Below are 24929 nucleotides of genomic sequence, written 5' to 3'. Positions count from 1 at the left end.
ATAAAATTAAGATTTTATTACTTTTTAAGAAGTTATGAAAATTAATTTTTTCTCGTGGAATAATTTCACGTAGTGTTTTCGTCTCATTTTCATCCGCAAAACATTCTTGTGTCCATTTAAGACATGAAGTTTGAAATATTCTGTTTACAAGCACATAGTATGGATCCTGCAGCCCGACACATTCGCTGAAATAGAAAACCATTCAGTTGTAGACGGGACCTAAGATCAAAGTGATGTAGAAGTGAACGAACGAATTGTAGAAGTGATCTTCTTCTTCCTAGCCTTTTCCTATTTACATAAGGTCGGCGTTTCTTGTTTGTAGAAGTGATCCAATTGCCCCAGTAAAAAAAGATCGCCAGCCTAGTTAACTTGGAGGTTAGTGCGTCTGTCTTGTAAGCACTAGGTCTGATCCCCTCTCGGGTGGCGACAGGATAGGAGAAAGCCAGCTCGGAACGGCTGGCTTCTCTGTTCGCTTTCAGGACTATAAAACCTTAGCGGATATAGTTCCCTCTATCAAACCTTTTGAAAAAAAGAAGATAAAAAACACTTTGTCATGAGATTGTAGAATTCGCAGACCTAGGCTAGGTCTGATCCCCTCTCGGGTGGCGACAGGATAGGAGAAAGCCAGCTCGGAACGGCTGGCTTCTCTGTTCGCTTTCAGGACTATAAGACCTTAGCAGATATAGTTCCCTCTATCAAACCTTTTGAAAAAAGAAGATAAAAAACACTTTGTCATGAGATTGTAGAATTCGCAGACCTAGGTATTACTCACCTGCAACTAGTTATCTTGCTACTAGAACACCTGTGCAGTGCTAGTGACACTACCTCTCCCCCAGTCACTACCACTAATCTACCATCCTGCGCATGTGATGCGCGCACAATCTTCAGATTATGAACTGGTACGCCTGGTGGAAATACTTGTAACTCTTCGATCAATACGGAGCTGACTTTCTCTGATGAATCAGCAGAGTCTGCGTTTACGGCCTTGAGAACTTTGCCGTTATCTGGAAATAATGAGAAGTTGGGTTAAGTTCGATTCCTTGTCATTCCAGTCAATTACAGTCAAACTTGTAGGTCTTTTGGTTGAATCAGCAATGGAGCAGTTGCAAATGGGTAAAAATTATAAATAAATGGTCGATTCCTATGTAAAGCCAGGTTTACCTTGCCCAATGGAGCAGTTGCAATTGGGTAAAATTTATTAATAAATGGTCGATTCCTACGTAAAAAGTAGTGAAAAATCCAAATCTGAGGTCAAATGGGTAAAAATTATAAATAAATGGTCGATTCCTATGTAAAAATTTGGGAAAAATCCAAATCTGAGGTCAAAACTCCAAATAACTGTAAAAGGTCGAAAATTCAATTTTTATTTTCCGTTCTAATGAAAGAGTTCAAATATGTGTGACGTCAGACCGTTTTATAAGCAATCTGCGAAAAGCTGAGTGATTTACAATTTATACGCGTGAAATATGGCAAGTAGTAAAATTAACATATTTTAAAATACAGTCGAATCTCGATATAACGGTCTTCAATAAAACGAAAAACTCAACAAAAAACCTTCCGTTCAAATGTTTATAGCGAAATGTCACTAGAACCAAAATTCACAAGTCACAAATCAGTTACACTCTGAAATTTCGTTATATCGAGATTCTACTGCAATACAGGATATCCTGCAGAACAGATAGGGTGTTTTTGAAAGCATAAATGTATAAATTAGCATTTCAAAAAGACCAGCACCCGACAGTTCTACTATTGGACCCTGTATTTGTTTAAATAATCCAATAATAACTAATATGGCTACAAATAACCTAATACCATCATAATATAATACATAGGCGTTTTTCTTACATGACGTTCGAGATAATATGTATTTCAACAAAGACTAAAGGAAAAAATTACTTCTCAAAAAGTAACAAAATGAGAAAGTAAGAAGATAAAATGAAGGTTCTAAAATAGAAAAAAAATGTCGTAAAAGGAGACACAAACTATAAAAATATAATGAATTTTGTCGTCGTTACAAATAAAAAATAATTAAAAATACGTAGTCTTTTTTAATAATTTAAATATATCATTTCTACACTTTCTAAATATAAAACCTCTAAAAGAAACCTCAACTATAATTTAACTGTAAACATAGAGAAATGGTTTGGGTAGACAAAGGGACCCTTCAATAGTGGATCGTTCATTTTACTGATAAGGTATAAAACCGTGGTTTTGGCTATATGTACACATCTATTACGAAGGATTTTAATTTCACAGTTAACTTCAAGTTAAATCTTCATTTTCTTTCTTTTAAAACAGAATTCTAAGTCTTTACAAAATACAAAAACAAGACGGGCGGGCTACAAGGTTGGCGTTCCCATAGCCCGACAAAACATCTACAGAGAGATTTTAAATAATAATAAAATAAAAAGATCAAAAAATTACGTACATAATCTGACGCTACTACCTGCTGTCTAAATAACAAAAAACAAAAGGAAAACATGAGTTTTGGCACTCCGCCGAAATATCCCCTAAGTCAGATTTAAGTGAAACCTACGGATTTACGGTCTCATGTTAAATTGGAATTTTCGGACATGTCTTGCGAATGCGCAGATGGATAAGACATGTCCGAAAATATATAGCTTTCTATCGTTATCAAAACTTGTACCATTATTCCGCTAAGCCGCTCCAAGTCTTACTTTAGGATAACGAGATGTCAGCTTGTGTTCCGGATACTCAACGGATTCAACCGTTGAAAACGTTTAATTGAAGAACGTATTTTGGGGCAACAGTTTACACTCGATTATCCGCAGCAGACTCACCGTCTCACCGATAATATCCCAGACAGCATAACGTTTACTACACCGCTTCATGAATACACATGGAATGCTTTACTAATTCTTCATGTTGAAGTGATTGTTAACTTCTGGATTTGCTCCGTATTTTGGGGCAACAGTTTACACTCGATTATCCGCAGCAGACTCACCGTCTCACCGATAATATCCCAGACAGCATAACGTTTACTAATTCTTCATGTTGAAGTGATTGTTAACTTCTGGATATGCTGGGAGACCGTACGACACAGTCTCTGAGCATTTTCAGAGGTAAATGTGAATCATTTCAACATGAACATTCATATCCAGGGGTAAACTGTCCCACCATAGTTTACAGTTTCCTCCGTGGTGGTTTACTAACTGTACATTGTGATAGGTTCACCAGAACACCTAAAGTACCTATGGGAAGAACCTTCAATCAAAGCCCATACAACTCACACCTCTGGATTTATGGCAAACCAATTGATGTGGCAGAATTCCTTGGACTACAAACTGTCCCACCATAGTTTACAGTTTCCTCCGTGGTGGTTTACTAACTGTACATTGTGTTAGGTTCTCCAGAACACCTAAAGTACCTGTGGGAAGAACCTTCAATCAAAGCCCACACAACTCACACCTCTGGATTTATGGCAAACCAATTGATGTGGCAGAATTCCTGGGACTACCAACTAAAGGAGTTTGAATCTGTTTGACCTGGGCAATGGCTACTACAACAACATGGGAAGAACCTTTACCGCGATGGACTCCGGATCTGGAGGTTGATGGTTTGACCGGGGAAATAACGGGGGACACGAAGATCTAAATAACCATTTTTTCTTTTCCAGGTACCGGACCCTAGGCCCGGACAGTGTGTGAATGACTCCAGAACCTTGCCTGACCTCACACTCAACTTTATCAAGACACATTCCCTCATGGACGAGTCCGTGCCTACTTTCTTCGGTCAGCCAATTGTCATTAAGACTAGTACCAAGTGAGTATGAAATTCATTCAAAATGGCCCCCCTGGTTCCGTTAAATATTTTATTGTCTATTGTATGTACCTTGAGTTTTCTTTGATATTGGCGATGAATGAATCAATTTTTTACGCTCTACGTCACTACAATATCAAGAGTTTCGAAAAATATGGACGGACCTTTATCAGAAGTTGAAAATTAAAAGTATCAGTTTGACTACCTAAGTACTTGCCTAATGCCCGCTTCTCACGCTCAGACCCGCGGTCCCACAGACCCAGGTCTGTCACACCGTCTTAACGTAAGTGGCGGAAAAAGCTTGAGACCTAAGACCTAAGTCTGTGCGTGAGTGGCCGTCATATTAGGTACACAGGCTTGCTTACTTACTTACTGGAGCAAGGAACATGGTCTAGCTCACTCAGGTCGTTGGTAATTTTAACGTCATATAATATGATGTATTTGTTATATCAATTTCAGTTATAGATTCACCCAGATCGCTGTGGATCCTCAGATCAAAACTCCAAGCGGTAAAGTCTACGATGTCATCTTCATAGGAACAGGTAAGAACTGATATACAGTTGGTAATTATAAGTTACAGCATTTTCCATTTCGTGTTGAACAAGGGCCGTATTTCTCTTTTAATCCTCTACTGTGGATCGGACTCCAAAAATTTGGATCTCCCCCACTAAAATCACGTATACGGGCCTAGTGTTAATGTAAACTGTCCCACCATAGTTTACAGTTTCCTCCGTGGTGGTTTACTAACTGTACATTGTGTTAGGTTCTCCAGAACACCTAAAGTACCTATGGGAAGAACCTTCAATCAAAGCCCACACAACTCACACCTCTGGATTTATGGCAAACCAATTGATGTGTCAGAATTCCTGGGACTAGCAACTAAAGAAGGAGTTTGAATCCGTTTGACTTGGGCAATGGCTACTACAACAACATAGGGAGAACCTTTACCGCGATGGATTCCGGATCTGGAGGTTGATGGTTTGACCGGGGAAATGCTGTCACGTTTGCTGTCTGGGATATTGGCTGTCTATACTGGATGACTTAGGTGCGTTAGATATACCGTGTGACTTAGGTGCGGTAGATGTAACTGCAGGGGGGCGTGGCCGGAGGACTAGGGGAGGAGGACGGGGGAGAGGGGGAACTGGAGGAGGCGGGGCTAGAGGTGGCAAGAGGATGATGACCCCTCCCCCTACCTCCTCTGCCTCCTGCCTCCTCCCCTCCATCTCAGAGGTAAACCTTCTTCACACTGCGGGTAGTGCCGAACCCATCCCTGTAGCCCGGGCCTAGGTCACTCTGGAATGAGAAGATGAAACATAAGTTAGACCCTGTTCCACTTGTCGTACCGAAAAAAACGTCTCGTGTGTAGAGTGTTTCCTCTTTAAATTACATTGCCTACAGGACATTTTGTGCGGAAAAAAATCGTAACGTGGATAACGCGCTTGTTTACAGAAGGTCCCGGGTTAGATTCCCAGTGTCAACAGAATGTTTGCACTCAATTGCCAATATTTCAATAACCAGCAGGCCATCTGGGCAATCGCATAAGCTGCTGGCAGTGCTGGCTTTTCCCGACCTTACAAGCGGGTAGCTTGTCTCCGTCGAATGGAGGGTAAAACCCTGGTCACTAAAAAACTCAACAGTTATAACCACCCCTTAAATACCTACCATTTCTGACGTCATAACCTACCTTATTGTTGGAATGTTCTCGTTGTGACCTCAGGGTGCCGAAGTGGTCACGTGGCCGGGAGGGGGGTGCAGGGGCGGGGGCATAATACCCCTGATCTCCCACCCCGACCCCTCCTACCCCGGGGAACTGGGCGAATAGGTTGTTCTCCTGGGAGCCTGGGGGTTTGCGCAGGGTGGCTTTGGGTGAGTGAAGTTTGTTAGGTTGAGTGATGAGGACTGGTTCTGCATAGGTGACCTCTTCCTGGGGCAGGAGCTTGGGCTCGGACATGCGACTGAAAATGTAAAAGAGTGGTTAAAGTCTTCCCAATTCAGTCTTGGCCATCTTAAGTTGTGTCGTTTTTTTTAGTTCCAAGAATAAACGGGGTCGGCGTTTTTCGTCAGCCTCTCAATCAGCCCTAGCTAGCGCCACAGAGGGAACTATATCTGCTAAGGTCTTATAGTCCTGAAAGCGAACGGAGAAGCCAGCCGTTCCGAGCTGGCTTTCTCCTATCCTGTCGCCACCCGAGAGGGGATCAAACCCGTGACCTAGTGCTTACAAGACAGACGCACTAACCTCCAAGTTAACTAAGCTGGCGATCTTTTTTTACTGGGCGCTAAGGTTTTATAGTCCTGAAAGCGAACAGAGAAGCCAGCCGTTCCGAGCTGGCTTTCTCCTATCCTGTCGCCACCCGAGAGGGGATCAGACCTAGTGCTTACAAGACAGACGCACTAACCTCCAAGTTAACTAGGCTGGCGATCTTTTTTTACTGGGGCAATTGGATCACTTCTACAAACAAGAAACGCCGACCTTATGTAAATAGGAAAAGGCTAGGAAGAAGAAGATCACTTCTACAATTCGTTCGTTCACTTCTACATCACTTTGATCTTAGGTCCCGTCTACAACTGAATGGTTTTCTATTTCAGCGAATGTGTCGGGCTGCAGGATCCATACTGTGCCTGGGACAAGCATAACGGAGTGTGTGCCTCTATCAATTCACCCAGATGGAGTGAGGAGAAAGCTTTTGCTCAGAATGTGGCCACGGGTAACCATCCCGACTGTCCTGCTAGTAAGTATCTTCTATGAGTCTATCCTCAAACTTAGCATTCAACCAAATGCCTCCTTACAAATCTCACTATTGCTTGTCAATGAAGAACTGTCATTTAGTCACGAGGGTTTTAGGTACCCTCCATTCGGCAACAAACTACATGCCTCCTCTCACTAACTCTTAAAGCTTGAGTGGGGCCGAGAAAAATCAACAGCTAGGGATCGCCCAGATGTGGTCATCCATCTGGATACTAACCACGCGCAACATCGGTTAACTTCATTGATGCATTGGGAACTACATTAACCTGTGTCCACAGTCCACACATGGTCGACGGCCGTGGTTCGACCGTCGATCGATGTCGACTGAAACCGTCCACACTTCCTCGACAACATAGATTCACCTCATCGATGGGCGGTCGTCTACTAGATATGTGTGGACACAGCTTTACTCCTGGCGCGGTGTTTTATTTCTGAAACTTAAATCTCTGTTTCATTTTGCAGGCAAAGTGCTGAGTAAACATGAAGAACGATCAGATCCCAAGTCTTCCAGTCAGAAGAAACAGGAGGGAGATATTCTCAATATTGATAGTGACGATGACGAACACAAGAGTAATGGTAAGTGTACTGGCTCACTAGATAGAAGGTCTTGGGTTCGATCACCAAAAGGGTCATAAAATAACTTTAAAGAACCTGAAAAAAAATCACTTACATACGTGAGAGACAGCCCTCTGCTGAGTTTGTTTAGTAATAATTTCTGAACGGTTGGTCCGATTTTGATGAAATTTAGCCAACATGTTCAAAACATCTAGGAAATTAGTTCATTTAAATTCAAAAACACCCTATCTGTTCTGCAGGATATCCTGTATTGCAGTAGAATCTCAATATAACGAAATTTCAGAGTGTAACTGATTTGTGAGTTGTGAATTTTGGTTCTAGTGACATTTCGCTATAAACATTTGAACAGAAGGTTTTTTTGTTGAGTTTTTCGTTTTATTGAAGACCGTTATATCGAGATTCGACTGCATTTTAAAATATGTTAATTTTACTACTTGCCATATTTCACGCGTATAAATTGTAAATCACTCAGCTTTTCGCAGATTGCTTATAAAACCCAAGACATAGAAGCACCGGAAAAGAGAATCAGGTTTCTATTACTGAAATCAACTTCATACTTTGCAAATATTTTGACGTCATCGTGACTGTTACAAAGGTCATGCAATGTTTTTCAAAGTTTTTCTCTGGAACTTTACCTTATAACATTTACAAAATGCCAAATTTCTTTTGGAATACCAATTCCTAGGTCCTTTCTTCAGCAAATATTCATATTTGTTTTGAACTCTAGACGTAGCTCAGCTTTGTGATTTATAAAAAGGTCTCATATTAACGAACAAAATATTCTCACTTCAAAATACTCATTTTAATTTTTTCCCTGAACCTAGGTTTTTACTAATTTAATGTAAAATTGGTATTATTTTTTATTGTACTGTAGGTATTATTTTTTACCTGTCTTACTTACGTACATAATATTATGACATATCCTATAAATATGTGTCTATTAGTAAGATGAAAGTTAAAACCCAAGACATAGAAGCACCGGAAAAGAGAATCAGGTTTCTATTACTGAAATCAACTTCATACTTTGCAAATATTTTGACGTCAGCGTGACTGTTACAAAGGTCATGCAATGTTTTTCAAAGTTTTTCTCTGGAACTTTACCTTATAACATTTACAAAATGCCAAATTTCTTTTGGAATACCAATTCCTAGGTCCTTTCTTCAGCAAATATTCATATTTGTTTTGAACTCTAGACGTAGCTCAGCTTTGTGATTTATAAAAAGGTCTCATATTAACGAACAAAATATTCTCACTTCAAAATACTCATTTTAATTTTTTCCCTGTACCTAGGTATTTACTAATTTAATGTAAAATTGGTATTATTTTTTATTGTACTGTAGGTATTATTTTCTACCTGTCTTACTTACGTACATAATATTATGACATATCCTATAATTATGTTTGTGTCTATTAGTAAGATGAAAGTATCTCTTTCTTAAAGTCGGAAAAGTTGAGGTCGCCTCCTAATCCAAAGATCTCGCTTGACATTTCAGTATTTTCGTTGTATTCAGCATCTTTTCTAATGTTTCCCTTTCTCCCATTACCTCAGTGTACCAAAGATCAATTGAGAACCAAGTATCTCGAGTTTCATTTGAAATTAACCGAAACCTAAAGCTAGTCATTAAAATTATTGCGAACCTTTCTTTTGAAAATTAAAATTATTGTTTGTACAAGAGAATTAATGTATAAGGATATCCATTACTTTCCTTTCTATAGGATAAGTAAGGAAAGTAAAAAAGTCGTCATGTTTTTCCATTATTTTCGTTCCTTTTCCATTTCATATTACGTAGATTTGAGCAGTCTAGTTTGTGCTAAACTTGAACCACCCTGAAACCCGAATATGCACAAAATATTTGCCGAATTATATCATACAGGGTGGCCCAAAAGTCTCTATTCCCTGTAGAGTAAACCTTGAAATTGATCTCGTTTCTAAAAACATAAAACGAGGCTACTAAAATGTCTATTATGTAGGTTGTTTTTGTATAAAATCTTGTGGAAGCAAAAGACTGGCATGTTATACTTATACCATACAAATTATTTATACCAACTGAGGTAGATAAGAAGATAAAATATAAGATCTACATTGAGAAAACAATAATTCTTCCCAGGCGATAGAACACGTTGAGACCTTTTTCTCTGAAAAAAAAAGTCCCCATGAATCATCCTTAAGCTGCCTCAGATACAATTCCACCATACCGTACCACCCAATTGAAAAAAAGCTCTGTGACCTCTTCCTGGGGCAGGAGCTTGGGCTCGGACATGCGACTGAAAATGTAAAAGAGTGGTTAAAGTCTTCCCAATTCAGTCTTGGTCATCTTTTTTAAGTTGTGTCGTTTTTTTTAGTTCCAAGAATAAACGGGGTCGGCGTTTTTCGTCAGCCTCTCAATCAGCCCTAGCTGGAGTGATTGCTTCGGGCTGACATTGGCTTTGGATACAGCACCTACTCTAAATATTATTACAGGATTCGGCCCTGAGAATCTGAATTATAACTTAGGTACCCCGTTTAACCGGAACTGGGAGAAAAAAAGGGTAGGTTTTGTAGGTGAATTTAGTGTTAAACTACAAAAGATAGATCATACTTACGCGTTGACATTCTGTCTTTGTTCGAAATATTCGTACTCCGTGTCCGGATAGGGTAGATTATCATCATCCTCCTTGTGACATTTTCTACCGCAGAAGTAGCCGCTCGCGAATCCTACCACCAGTGCGGCAAAAGATGCCGCTACCACGGCAAGAACGAGGGTCTCCACTGTGTAATGTGCTAGGGTGAGGTTCTCTGTGGTCACGGAACCGTCTGTGAAGAGAGAACATGGAAGGATTAGAAACTAGTGGTGCAATGAACTGTCGATTTTCGAAAAAAAGGTCCTTTACGGGGCCTCCAAAAACACAATCAAGCCCAAATTTAAACTCGGCAGGCAAGGTCTTACCTTGGCACTTTGCACGGGGAGCCAGTTCGAGTTGAGTTCCGACTGTTCCTTGAAGTTCCCCTCGAAGGTGTCACTGATGGTTTGCAGGGAGAAGGCGCACACAGCGGACCCCGTAATGGAATTGGAGGGCGTTGTAAACACCCCGTATAGAGGTACCTGGAAAAGAAAAAATGGTTATTTAGATCTTCGTGTCCCCCGTTGCTTTGATTGCGAACTTCTGGCTTAATTTGTGAAGTTGGAGCTCCTTCATAACTGGTACCTGGAAAAGAAAAAATGGTTATTTAGATCTTCGTGTCCCCCGTTGCTTTGATTGCGAACTTCTGGCTTAATTTGTGAAGTTGGGGCTCCTTCAAGTCCTTCATAACTCAGATACTTTGATGCAGCTTGCAGATACTTTGATTGGAATGACAGCATGACTAAGAGCCTCCTTTGTAATGCTTTCTCATTTATCATGTTTTTTTAGTTTCCATTGGTCCATATTATTGGTTTCCGGATAGGTGAACATCTGGATAGTCGCGTACTGCTGGCTTTACCGACCCAACTCAAGCTGGGTGAGGGTCATGTGAGGAGGCGAGTCCTCACATGAGTAGCTACTCGCCTGGCGAGTAGCTTGTAGCGAATGGGGGTGTGAAACGCCCGTTCGTAGATTCGTATAAGCTTAAAATATCTTTTTGGGCTGTTTGCCCCTACACCTAATAAGTCTCAGAGTAAGTTTTTTGTGTATAGAAAAAAACCCCCGTTACTAAAAAACTTAGGCCAGCCTCTTAAGCTCAGACGTCTTAGAGACCGCGGGCTGAAACTTTTCCGTGACACCCGTTCCGTCTGTCAGGTCTGTCTGACAGAATTGTATGTCAGGCGATCTGAACGTGAGAGGCTGTCAGACAGTCTGATCGGCAGGCAAGGTCTTACCTTGGCACTTTGCACGGGGAGCCAGTTCGAGTTGAGTTCCGACTGTTCCTTGAAGTTCCCCTCGAAGGTATCACTGATGGTTTGCAGGGAGAAGGCGCACACAGCGGACCCGGTAATGGAATTGGAGGGCGTTGTGAACACTCCGTAAAGGAGAGAGGCAGGGTTGCCACCGTAGACACCTTCTATGAGGTCGGAGGTAGATTCTGAAACAGAGAAACACGGGGAGGGTTAGCGGTTAGCAGATGGGAGGGTCAGTAGTGAAACAGATAAGTAGATTAAAAAGAAAGAAAAGATTTCAGCTTCAGTTCAGTATCTACAGGTCATGGAATAAGTCAGCTTGGCTTTCAGGTTCAATGCGGGAACTCTTTAACCAATCAAAGGCCTCAAATACCTGTGAGTGTATTTTTAGGGCCTTTTTCCAAGGGAAAATAATACAGTCATATTATGGAAGTTATGATGTCTCTTTTTCCGAGAGTTGGGACTTTGCGCGGGGGTTTCACGATTTTCTTCACTTCCTGTTACCGTACTAACAAAGCTTACAAGTTGACGTTTCTCCACGACCCCCTCCTCTCCCTCTCCCTCCCCTCTAATAATTCTCCCCACATTATAATTCCTTCGAGTCACAAACTTCGCTAAGCACTAAGACCTAAAGCACACATGAAAGAGTTTTTTGTTCGTAAAAAATATAGGTATCTACTTTGCTCAACTTTGACTCTTTTTTTTTAAAAATCACTTGCTTGTCAACGGAAAAATGAGAAAGGGTGCCCCTCCACCTCTGGGGGGACGGTGGGGGTGGGTATAAACCAAAGATTAAGTGGGTGGGCATAGGATTGGGTGGGCTTAACAGAGTTCCTGGTGATACACGGGTTCTGCAAGTTGACTTCTGCAACTCATTAGTGTCAGGGCAGTCTGGTTAGCTTGGAGGGTAGCTCGTCTGCCTTGTAAGCGCTGGTGGTGGGTTAGATTCCCACCCGGGGCGAGTATTATCCTTAACAGATAAGGTTCGTTCTCGGAACGGCTGACTTTTTCCTATCCTGCAGAACCATGGTTCCTCGCAATATTGAAATTTGGCCGAGTTTGGCAAAGTCACCTATAGGAGGCTGCTGGAGCGGATTCCAAGATGAAAAAGAAGAGACGAGGAAGAAGAAGAAGAAGAAGAGGGGGACAAAAAAAACAAAATTCGACTGGCTATGTTGTATTATAAATCATACAGGGTAGGTGATACATGATATAACATGATATAAATGGGAATTGGGACACCTGACAGTAGAACACCCTGTATCAGCGTATCACAATGAAAGAAGGAGGAGGAGAAGAAGAAAAGGAGGAAGAGGAAGAGGAGGAGGAGGAGAAGAACCTCTCCCTAATGAGATTATGAAAGTTGACTTTAAAGTTATTTATTTAAAACAAAAAAAAAAGTTCTTTTTTTAAATTCTCCCCCCATACCTTTACGTTTATTATCACAAGCATTATGCTTAAATAAACTCGCGCTTATTTGTACTGCGGAAAAATAAAGTGACGGGGAAGGGGTTATGAACCCGGGACAAAAAAGTGGTATGCTAGCAGAAGACTACTCGTGCTAGTAAATTTTGTCTGAATTTTATGCTGTACCATATAGGCAACCTACATTTTGGGCAATCCGTCAGTAATTTTCTTCTGATTCTCTCTGTGGTCTGAATTTCAATACATGACAAGTCTGAATTTCAATAATTTGTTTTTTGATTGTTTCCCTCTGTGGTCAGATTCTTTAACAATGTCGAGGATAAATCTTCATAACTGGGCCGGGAATCGGGAAATGAACCCACGTCTTACTCATTACCAGGCGAGCGTGTTGACCACCACACCACCGACCATTTGGTACAAAATTATGAAATATTGGTCAATATAATGACTGTTCCGTTAGGTCGCGAGTTCGATTTTCGCCCGGAGCAAATTTTATCCTAAACAAATGAGGTTCGTTCTCGGAATGTCTGAGTCTCTCCTATTCTGTCTTCTTTCTCTCTTTGCTTTCGGGACGATAAGACCTTAGCAGTTACAGTTCCCGCTATCAAACCCCTCAAAAAAAGTAATCCCTACTTCTTAGGGCAAATTCAGCAGCATTTCAGGATTTTGAGCTTCCTACTTCAAAATTTCAAGGTCGACAGTCGACACGCTCCTATTCTGTCTTCTTTCTCTCTTTGCTTTCGGGACGATAAGACCTTAGCAGTTACAGTTCCCGCTATCAAACCCCTTAAAAAAAGTAATCCCTACTTCTTAGGGCGAATTCAGCAGCATTTCAGGATTTTGAGCTTCCTACTTCAAAATTTCAAGGTCGACACGCGTCCATAATTTTAGCACACGCCCTGTTGCCAGATTATTTTCACCTAGACTACACGAGGCAATGGCAACACTGCCTTCCACTTCAACTTCACTGGAAAAAGGTCGACAGTCGACACGCGTCCATAATTTTAGCACACGCCCTGTTGCCAGATTATTTTCACCTAGACTACACGAGGCAACGGCAACACTGCCTTCCACTTCAACTTCACTGGAGAAATGTTGTTTACATTTTATTACCTACATTATTGTTTACATTTTCTATAGGAATGGAAATAAAAGTATCAAAGTATAAACTGTAGGTAGATCTTCTCTTACTAAGTAGATAGGTACACACGCCTTTGAGCTTGGATACTTGAATTGTGAAGTACCTAACCTACCGACTGGTAGAAAAGGTAACCCGTCTTGTAAGTTCCAGCTCGCGGGTTCGATTCCAATCCGGGGTAAACATTATCAAAAACAGATGAGGTTCGTCCTCGGAACCGCAGGATTTCTATTTTCTCTCTTCGATTTCGGGACGATAGAATTTTCCTTGTTATACAGTTCCCTTTATCAAACTGACGCACAGCTACAATTCTACAGCTACGATTTGTTCTCAAGATCTGACATTCAAATCGCTCCGTTTCGCAGATCGCATCTCATGTGAACATAGCCTGAGGGAGAGACTTTAAAAGCGGAGGGATATGGAAAAGCCATGAAAGAGAAAGTCATGAAAATGAAGGCAAAGTTCACCCTCAGATTTGTTTCAGCTTGATATAATATATAGGAAGGGATGTAAATGTAATTTCAGCCTCAGTATTCATGATATGGAATTTCAGAATTCATCCAGGTAAAAGAAAAATTTAAGAACATGAGGGTGGAAAAATGTTAAAATTCAAGTTTTGAAAAAATTAATTCACATGAAAGAAATTAATAGCTTGATAACGTTCGGGGTAATTGGGAGTGAGTGAGTGAGTGAGTAGGGAGCTAGGGAGGGAGTGAGTGAGTGAGTCAGTGAGTAGGGAGGTAGTTAGGGAGTGAGTATAGATAGGTACGTAGGAACCTACTCGTGTTATGAATGTGTGTGTAGGGAGTGAATGTGAGTATTAAGTAGATATGTGTCCAGGTATGTTAAAAAGAGTAAGAGCGGAAGGAAATGGAGGAGGAGGAGAAAGAGGAAGAGAAGAAAAAGAGGAAGGGGAAGAGAAGGAGGAAAAAAAGGAGGAGGTAGTTTCGAATATTCGAATCCCCCTCGGAACGAAATAATAATATTCTCTCTCTCTCTCCCAGAGGTCTTTGAATATAAATCAAAACTGTGAGCAAACATTCATTGGGTGTTTAGGGATAGCGTGTTTATCTATCTCTCTCTCCTTGTCCCTCTCTCTGTCTCACTCACTCTCTTTATCTATCTCTCTCTTTGTTCCTCTCACTTTCCATCCCTTTCTCTATTTCTCTCTTTCTATCCTTCTCCCTCTCTCTGTCTCTGAAATAGGAGAGATAGAGCTAGCGAAAAATAGAGAAAGAAAGAGATGAGATCGCCTGCCTTGTAAGCTCTAGGTCGCGGGTTCGATTTCCGGCCGGGAAGAATTTCATCTTGAACGGATAATGTTCGTTCTCGGAAAGGCTGGCTTTCTCCCAGCTTGTCCTCCTTCTCGCTTTGATTTCGGGACGATAAGACCTCCATTGTTAGTTTTTTATGTTTTTTTTCCTTTTTAATGATTCAGGACATGGTTGAGAAAAATTTCTCAGTCAGTGTGATACCATGATTATTAAGCCTTAAGAAATCACACTGATTGATCTCAGGTACCATAAGCGTTGTACAAAACAATACAAATTTATCAGGATATGAGATGCCTACTCAATAGGGCTGCCTGGAAAAGACTGACAAGAAAAACCGACCCTATTTTAATAGGGGAGGGAGGGGAAGGGGGGGGGGGTACTGTATAGTTCCCTACACATCAGTAGACAGGTATACCTACACAGTATAATGGATCTGATGTTATACCTGCCTGGCGGACATAAGGTCTTATCGTCCCGAAATCGAAGAGAAGGACGACAAGATAGGAGAAAGCCAACATTATCCGTTCAGGATAAAATACTCCCCGGGCGGCCTAGCACGTACAAGGCAGACGCGGTACCAACCAAGCTAACTAGGCTGGCGCTGGCTAACATAAGCTTTGTGGAACCTTTCAAGTCCAAAATTAGGGACAAGGTACTAGGAAAGTCTCTCCTATTGAAATTCTTTCCGGAACATGAAATTCCAAATCATTCAAGCCGGAACGGTTCAGTCATGTGGAAATACATCAGGTAGAAATTTTATTGAAAATCCCGACGAGCTGGTTCGCGGAATCTCGCGAGAATTTCCGGGAAATGTGACTGGAAAAATAGTGAACGCCGAGAGAGGGCGTGGTTTCCGAGAAATCAAGTGGGGCTTTTTCTCGGATTCTGGGTCATTTTTTTGCATGCGCCGCCGCGCCGCGCCGAAAAATGTTCGTCATGTTTTTAATAGGTGCCGTGAAATTCGGACGACATTATAGTATGGAGATTTACGAAAAAGCGTCGCCTTTCATGACAGGTTTTGCGTGGAATTGATTGTAGCATAATACCCGCCACTCACCCTCAGACCGTGACGGGCATAACGTACTCTAGTTTGTTTTGAATAAGCCAGTCGAATGAAAAGATTCAAAATCCTTTTCTGCCAATCAGACCCAGGTCTTCCAGACAGTCTGAAAGATCTTTCCGCCACACACGTTCCGACTGTAGACCTAGGTCTATCAGACGATCTGATTATGAGTGACGGACATAACGTACACCTTGAGTGTTTTAAATGAGATAGTCAAATCAAAAGATTCAAAAGCCTATGCTCTACCATTATGCTTAAATAAACTCGCGCTTATTTGTACTGCGGAAAAATAAAGTGACGGGGAAGGGGTTATGAACCCGGGACAAAAAAGTGGTATGCTAGCAGAAGACTACTCGTGCTAGTAAATTTTGTCTGAATTTTATGCTGTACCATATAGGCAACCTACATTTTGGGCAATCCGTAAGTAATTTTCTTCTGATTCTCTCTGTGGTCTGAATTTCAATACATGACAAGTCTGAATTTCAACAATTTATTTTTTGATTGTTTCCCTCTGTGGTCAAATTCTTTAACAATGTTATGCTCTACCCATTAGAAATGACAGCACAGTGCTTCTGCCAAGCATGATATTTAAGCAAAACACTTCCCCTACAAATGGAAACCTGGGGAAGCAAAGGTAAAAAAACGTAAAGCTAGAAATACCTACCTACCGAAGGGACAAAATAATTAAGTTAGTTAAAACTTGAGAGATCTGCTGGCATGAAAAAAAAGCAAGAAACAGAAGGAGGAGGAGGAGGAAGAGAAGAAGTATAAGTGGAAAGAGAAAGAGAGCAGAAAAAGGAGGGAGAAATGAAAGGAAGAAAGAGGAGTAGGAGGTGACGAAGAAGAAAGAGGAGGAGGAGGAGGAAGAGGAGGACGGGAAAAAGAAAAAGACCTGTGCAGAAGGAAAAGAAGAAATAGTGAAGGTGGATGGAGGAGTAAGAGAAGGAGGAAAATAAAGAAAGGGAGGAGGAAAAGGAGAAGGAACAAGAGTAAAAGGAGGCGAAGAGAAAGGAGGAGGGAGAAACGAATTGTAAAAAGGAGGGGAAGAAGATGAAGAGAGAGTAGAGAACAAATGAAGAGTGGGTGTGAGAGAGTGCCCAAGTTAGTTTTGTAGAGAGGGTCAAATCCACCCCTCCCTCCTCCACTTTACTCTCAGCAGTGGAGTGGGGTAGTGGTCTGGTAGGGGGACAAGTCAAGAGGCAGGTGTTCTATTGAACGAAAGAATAAAGAGGTGAGTTCTTTCTGTTTTAATTAATTCGATTCTAGCCAGCCTATTAGGCTTGGAGGGTACCGCGTATGCCTTGTGAGCGCTAGGTTGCGGGTGCACTTCCCGCTAAGGACGGATTAATCTGAAACAGATAAGGTTCGTTCTAGGAACGGCTGCCCTTCTTCTCTCTTCCATTTTGAGACATTAGCAGTTGCAGTTCCGTTTTGAAAAATAAAATATTACTCCAGAAGTTGTAGAGTCACTGTCTCATTACCCCAGTATCTAAAATAGAACCTCCGAACAAATCTTCTTTGTAAAAATAATCCGCCATTTTGAATCCCTCGCCTCTCCGCCTCTGACGACACCTGGTAACGTTTCCAGTAATTATACTCTGAATAAGAAATATAGAGGGAGAAAATAGAGAGGGAGAGATGAAGGAAGAGAGAAAGAGGGAGGAAAAAGGAAAGAGGAAGAAAAGAGAGGGAGAGAGAGAGAGAGAGAAAGAGAGAAGGAAAAAGGAGAGGGAGGAGAAGAAAGAAATAATGAGTGAGAAAGAGAGATAGACAGACGAGAGAGAGAGAGAGGAGGGGAATGAAACAGTGAGTGGGAAAAAAGGGGAAAGAGAGAGAGAGGAGAGAGAGAGAGAGAGAGAGAGAGAGAGAGAGAAAGAGAGAGAGAGAGAGACTCAGAACATTTTTGTTATTTAAATTTAAGGAGGACAACCGTAGCTACGCAAAAGTTAGTGTGAGAGAGAGAGAGAGACTTTTGCTTTCGTTTTGCGACAGTAAAAACTTTTAGAGCGAAAAATATAGGTAGTACCTACCTACCTAGGTAGCTTCTTGCAAGACAACGGAACTCACTAGCTCTCTCTCTCTCTCTCTCTCTCTCTCTCGTTCTCTCTCTCGTACTGAAAGTTTAATGTACCAACCACCGAGGAAAAATGCGCCCTGAAAAGGATTCTAAAGGTGTGACCAAACATAGTCGACTGGCCGTCGATCGAGAAAGTATGCTGTCGAGGCAGTGTGGATGTGGACGGTTCAGTCGACATCGTTCGACGTCCGGTCCACTATGTGTGGACACACCTTAAGGAGTAGGTATTACTCGAGGAACAGATATAAATAAATCTGGACGTCAGATTTTTTAATTCAATGAGAAAAAATAAAATAAAATATTTTTTGATGGCACTAAATTATTTTTGCCGCGACATTTTGTCTCGGAGTTTTTAGTAAAAAAAAAATTCATGACGAACTATTCAATTTTTCTTTAACCAATTCCTAGTTAGTTTTCTATATCTATCCATTTCAAGTTTTTAGTTCTGTTTTGACAGTTCTCTCTTAATTTCTCTCTCCCTCTTGTTTTTCTCTCCATAACTTTCTGTCTGGGGTGGAAATAAAATGAAACTTGTTCCAAGAACAACTAGGAGAACGAGGGGAAGAAGAAGGAGGAAAAAAAAGAAGGAGGAGGAGGAGGAGGGTGAAAAAGGCAGAGAGAAAAAACTTAAAGAATTAAAAAAGAAAGAAATCTCAGAGAGAAAGAGAAAAATGGAGAAAATTGTGGCTGACACTTTTAGACTTTAGTTACAAATAGGACAAGTATATCTACAGGGTGACTTGGGTCTACACTCTCATGTACCTAATAGTAACATGTTAGCTCTGAGAATGCTTCGAGAACGGCCGGGCCTAGTATCGGAGCATATTACTTAGCGTTAGTTTATTAATTAGTCTGTGATCTACTTTGTCATGCAAATGCATCTGCCATACAAGTGGCAAAACATTAGGAAAATATCATAATATAAATGATATATTTAATGGTTCACGGACACTGAAAATGCATAGGTAAGGTTTGTCTATGTTTTGGTTCGACAAAAACTTTAGGGTTTTCTAGATATTAGGTAAGTATTTAATAGAGATAGGTCAACCGCGTTCGATTCCCGGCGGGGTCAAAAAAATTGTACCATGCAAATGATTAAATCCGTGACTGGCAGTAGCGGAGCCCACTCAGCCTCGCGAGGAACATGAGTAGCTACTGTGTGGATGTGGACAAAGCTTTATATATTATTTTGAAACACCCTGTATAATACAATCTCCTATAGATTTGGCTCATCATGCTCATTGATAGTATGTCTTCGGGTGGGTATCTGATATTAGATAGACATCATGGGACATGGATAAGCTGGGGCAATATTAGCTCCCCATCCCAGGCCCAAAAAGACAATAAATTGAAAATGTTATTGACCTATAGGTGGGTAGGTAATAGGAAAACAATATCTGTAGGAGGGTATGTATAGGTAGGTACCTAACACATGTACCTACCTATTGCTTTAAATAGGTATGTACATATTATCTACAACTACATACATAGGTAGGTACAGGCAGGTACTCGTATCATGTTCTCGTTATACAAATGGTAGGTTATACATTCTCGTTATACGTTATACACAGGGTTGATAATAATAATCATTTGTTATTTAATTTAATGATTTCATATCTCTCTTACTGGACCCGTAAATAACAACAACAAAAACAACAACTACTACAATAATAATAATAGTAATAATAAATTGTACAAATTAATAAAGTTATTTATCATTCGAGCCAAGCAAATGTCATATCTCTCCCTCTTTCTAAACTCTACCCTTCTCTCTCTCCCTTTTTATGTCTCTCTCTCTTTCTCCTCCCTCTTTATGTCCCTCGCTCTCTCTCTTTCTCACTCCCCCACTTTCTTGCTTTTGTCATTTAATCTCTTCATTGCTTCATTCCCATGCAGTCTATGTCTGTAATGTTTTTTTTTTTGGTTCTGACAAAGTTACCTGAGACGTAGGTAATATTACAGGAAACCTTTGCAATTTCAAAAACCTTTGCACAAAAATTTGCTGTGATGATGAAGATGATAATGATGTCGAAATCTTTGGGAAATGTGAGGTGTAAGTTATCTAAGTTAGTGTAGTAGTCGCTTTCAGCCTTTCGGGAACACAGGTGCTCATTTGTGTCTATTTCACATACCTATACATATAACTATGTATAGATAGATACCTACTTAACATACATTGATATCAGATAAGTAACAGGTAACAAACAATAACAAATAATTTATTTATTAGAGTTTTCAGAACTTAAGAGACAGCCACAAACGAAGAAAAATTTCTCCAACAATCTCAACTTTTCAATTCATTCCGATCTTAAACCTCTTAAAAAAAAAATAAATAAATAAATAAAAAAAAAATAATAATAGAAAGTAAAAAAATAGTGATAGGGTGCCACTAGTTTATGTAACTTAGGGTTACTTCCCACTATTTATGTTGTTGGAATTCTATAATAAATTCGGTTGTTGGAATTCTGTCGAGCTTTCTGATACAGAGTTCAATATTAGAGTGCCGGCACCCAGTCACTTGGTTAGACTTCCAGCACCCTAATTTTTCTCTCTGTGTGAGACGAACCAGTTCTAGAACCCTTTGGCTCATCATGCTCATTGATAGTATGTCTTCGGGTGGGTATCTGATATTAGATAGACATCATGGGACATGGATAAGCTGGGGCAACAATATTAGCTCCCCATCCCAGGCCCAAAAAGACAATAAATTGAAAATGTTGTTGACCTATAGGTGGGTAATAGGAAAACAAATTCTGTAGGAGGGTATGTAGGTACCTAACACATGTACCTATTGCTATAAATAGGTATGTACATAGGTATCTACATACATAGGTAGGTACAGCATTACGTACCCCGTCCTCTTCCTCTGTCTCTCCCTCTATTGCTTGTTTATACTTTAGTATCTTCTTCCCTCCCTCCCTCTCTCTCTCCCTCTCTCTCTCTCTCTCTCTCTCCCAGAGGTCTTTGAATATAAATCAAAACTGTGAGCAAACGTTCATTGGGTGTTTAGGGATAGCGTGTTTATCTATCTCTCTCTCCTTGTCCCTCTCACTCTCTTTATCTATCTCTCTCTTTGTTCCTCTCACTTTCCATCCCTTTCTCTATCTCACTCACTCTCTTTATCTATCTCTCTCACTCTTTCTATCCTTCTCCCTCTCTCTGTCTCTGAAATAGGAGAGATAGAGCTAGCGAAAAATAGAGAAAGAAAGAGATGAGATCGCCTGCCTTGTAAGCTCTAGGTCGCGGGTTCGATTTCCGGCCGGGAAGAATTTCATCTTGAACAGATAAGGTTCGTTCTCGGAAAGGCTGGCTTTCTCCCATCTTGTCCTCCTCGCTTTGATTTCGGGACGATAAGACCTCCAGTGTTAGTTTTTTATGTTTTTTTCCCCTTTTTAATGATTCAGGACATGGTTGAGAAAAATTTATCAGGATATGAGGTGCCTAGTGCCTACTCAATAGGGCTGTCTGGAAAAGACTGACAAGAAAAACCGACCCTATTTAAATAGGGTTTTCCTGGAGGAGATCTTCCACACAGTTCCTTCTATCAAACATAAAAAAAAAAAATGGTTGCATGCAAACTAACCAAGTATGGTACTTACGGATTTCGTCAAAATAGAACGGAAAATCTCCGGGCACTGAACAGTTGAGTCGTGATTTGAGGAACGAGGTCCAGCGGTTCCTAAACCGATGGGGGCCACCGCGGTCATACTTGCAAACGCGGGCCACTCTGGAGTACACCGCCTGAGGGGGGGAAATAAATAGCGGGAGGTTAGTACAATAGTTTTGACAGGGGAGCTAACCTGAACTAAACTTGCATAACACTATAGTGTTATGCAAGTTTAGTTCAGGTACGCAATTTCAAATAAGGTTAGGTAGCTCCCAAAATGAACTGCCATCACGAATAAGAACACAATAAAAGACCAAATTTTCTGATGTAGCTTAGGGGTAAGTACAAGGAGAACTTTCATAAGACGTCATTTAGCATGTTGATGACTGCTAGGGAAAAAAACGAGTTTTTCGTCTTATTCGAGCAGGATAGACAAAATAATTATATTCTATTCAATTCTATTCTATTCTATTCAATTGTATTGTATTCTATTCTATTCTCTATTTTATTCTATACTAGGTATTTCTATTCTTACCTTGCCACAGTTGATGAACTCGACGGCAGTTTCTCGGAAGAAGAAATAGACAAAGTCTCCTTGGGTTAGGGAGCTTACAAAATTCGGCGCTGAAATCGAACAAGAAACAGATTTTTGAGTGAAAACTAGGGCATTATCAGATTATCACACTATCTTCCGATGGAACAGGGGCTTACACTCGTATTTATGAACAAGAATGATCGTTCTTAGATCAATCTCAAGTCAAAATTGACCAATCAAATGCCTTGAGACTATGCTTAGCACGAACTTAAGAGCCAGCATTTTGTTCATAAATATGGGTGTTAGAGTGCTTAGACTTAAGGTCAGGTCATGAAATTCAGCAAACCCGTTCCAAGAACAAGAAGTTCTTGGACTCGAGGAGCGTTCTTACCTAAAATCAGCAAAACTATATTCCAAAACCAGGGCCTGGACTCCAGGTTAGGTCTTCCTTAAAATTTAAAATACCTAATACCAGTTCTAAGAACAATGCCTTGAGGAGAGTTCCAGTGGCGTAGCGTGGTCTAAATTCAAGTGTAGGGCGTTGTAGGGCTCATGCACAGGTCTACCAAGTCCCATCACAGTACATGCAATTAATATTTATGGGCACTAGAGTGAACTTTTGAGTTGTTTGGCCGCCATACACGCCATACATACACGCTACGCCACTGGAGAGTTCCTACTTACCATTCAGACTCATAGAATCATACTGTTCTGTCTGCAAAGGCTCCCGGTAGATAATGGGATCCATGCCTGAGAAATCCGCCACAGTACCCGTGTACAACTCGTTATCTGAAATCAGAAACACAGAAACGGTGTCATTAACGCACTGAGAAATTCGGAAAATCGAGGCTGCTGAAGCACGAGAATGTGGCCTCGTTAGTAAACTGTATGATGACAAAGAGAGGTTAGTGGAAATAATGCTTTCTACATCGAGATTTTTTTCCTTTCTCAACGTTGTGCACTTAATTGTTTCTTTCTTGCATTTTAGCTTTTCCTTTTTCTTTCGATTTTGTCCGAATCACAATGCTTTAAGCATGGCTTTGAGGGCAAGCAAGAATTACCTAGTGTGAAACCGATAGTTCCTCAAAGTCATTCTTAAATCACTGTGCTTTGGATAAAACATGATGCCTGTTACAAGTGTAGATTCCACTAATTATTTCTTAGAAAACTGTTTTGCTGAAACTGAACAAGTTATCGACTGAAAGGTAAGAGATCCATTTATTTTTTTCTTTCCTTTCCATTATCTTCCTCTTTTTCCATTTATTTTTCCATGCATAAGAATAATTTTATTACTTGACATAATAAGTATGTCCTATAATCCTGAGGGGGATAAGAATAATGATTTGCTGTACGTACTATCAATCAAGCTGTCCAAAAGCAAAATATTTATTTATTTAAAAAAATTACAAAATTTTATATTTATTAATTAAGATTATTAATTTGCTGTATAAAATTTCAGTTTGCTAGCAGGTGCTATTGAGTTGGGAGAACTGATTGCCAGTAAAAGTCCAGTGGCTGTACAAGGTACCAAGAAGACTCTGGTGTTCTCACGCGACCACGCTGTTGAAGAAGGACTTAACCAGGTGGTAAGTATATCGCTTCTCACTGTCTTTCTGACTTAATCAACCTGGAATAAAAAACATAGGTTTTGCCATAGGTTTTTGTGTAAAGTTTTGTTGATAAATATATTAAAATTGTCACGCTAGGGTTGGATTTGACCCATATTTTTTCATCCCCTAGACTAGAAGGTCTGTAAAGCTAACAGCCTGTTAAGTTCAATTTGATCTGTATAAACTTAGCATCCTCCTTCTCCTCCCCCTATACCTCTTCCTCCTCACCCCAACACATATCTACGTTAAGTTTGATCAATATTATTATTATCATTACTTTCCGTGCATATCATACAGGAGGACTCAGAAGTAACGAAAAGGGACTAGTCTCGGTATACAGTATGTCGCAAAAGTCCAAAATAATTATGGGCAAGTTTGATAGAGGGAACCGTAAGAACGGAGATCTTATCGCCCCAAAAACAATTGAAGGCCAGCCTTTGCGAGAACGAACCTTATCTGTTTAGGATAAAGATCAAACCAGGGGGGAATCGAACCCACGACCTAGCGCTTACAAGACAACCTCGCTACCTTCCAAGCCAACTAGGCCGGCTAATTAAGTGTTTTAAAACACGTCCTGTCCCGGTTTCTGTTTACTTTCATACACCTTTTGGATGAAGTATGCATTTTGTACTTTTACGAGCACGCGTTTCTGTGAATGTTGTTATTTCAATCGATAGCCAGATGGTGGATGCAGGACAATTTTATCACCATAATTGAAAAGAAGGCTTTTTATTAACTGATTAGCTGTAGAGGGCGCACGTGGCAAACACTTTACAGAATATGAGATTGTAGGCCTCTTGGCCGGTAGAATAGAATATACCTTGTTTATCCTGCTCGAATGAGACTAAAAAGTCCCTTTACCCCAGCAGTCTAAACAAGGTCTCGTGTGTTTTGTGGGTTAAATAACATATAACAGAATTTTGCCGGTACCACAATCTAAGGTTAATCATGGTTGAGGTTTGAGATTAAACGTGGTTTAAATCCTGGATTGAGGAATCTGATTGGCTGAAGAGTTTGAAATCAACCTATCAGTTTGCTTCCAAGAGGTAATCTTGAACCGAGTTTAAACTCTTGTGGTCCTGGCCATAATTTGTTCACGTTTTGACGTAACCCATTGCGTAGGTTGTGAAACTGGATTATATTCGGATGTGTTAAACTTCAAGACAAATTTTACTATCCCTCCTCCTCCTCCTTCTTCTCCTTCTTCTCCTTCTCCTCCTCCTCCTCCTCCTCCTCCTCCTCCT

General features: G+C 40.6%; 1 protein-coding gene and 1 long non-coding RNA gene across 2 annotated transcripts; one reads left to right on the top strand and one right to left on the bottom strand.

Moving 5' to 3' along the window:
• Positions 1-4514: 4514 nt before the first annotated feature.
• On the bottom strand, positions 4515-22859 carry LOC103507960 (semaphorin-1A-like). Its single transcript, XM_026822684.1, has 9 exons — positions 22760-22859; positions 22076-22164; positions 21533-21674; positions 10939-11141; positions 10038-10185; positions 9686-9896; positions 9331-9367; positions 5465-5698; positions 4515-5073 (listed from the first exon to the last, which is right to left on the bottom strand). The coding sequence occupies exons 1-9, from the start codon at positions 22821-22823 to the stop codon at positions 5005-5007; spliced, it is 1197 nt and encodes a 398-aa protein (XP_026678485.1). The 5' UTR covers positions 22824-22859; the 3' UTR covers positions 4515-5004.
• Positions 22860-22908: 49 nt separating this feature from the next.
• On the top strand, positions 22909-23659 carry LOC113466909. Its single transcript, XR_003391163.1, has 2 exons — positions 22909-22979; positions 23535-23659. It is a non-coding gene; the product is annotated as an uncharacterized LOC113466909 (long non-coding RNA).
• Positions 23660-24929: the final 1270 nt, after the last annotated feature.

This window comes from Diaphorina citri, unplaced genomic scaffold (assembly GCF_000475195.1).
Source record: "Diaphorina citri unplaced genomic scaffold, Diaci psyllid genome assembly version 1.1 scaffold355, whole genome shotgun sequence".
In the NCBI taxonomy this organism is placed as follows: Eukaryota; Metazoa; Arthropoda; class Insecta; order Hemiptera; family Psyllidae; genus Diaphorina; species Diaphorina citri.
The sequence above is the reverse complement of the archived record's forward strand: the minus strand, read 5'-3'. Positions and strand labels throughout refer to the sequence as shown.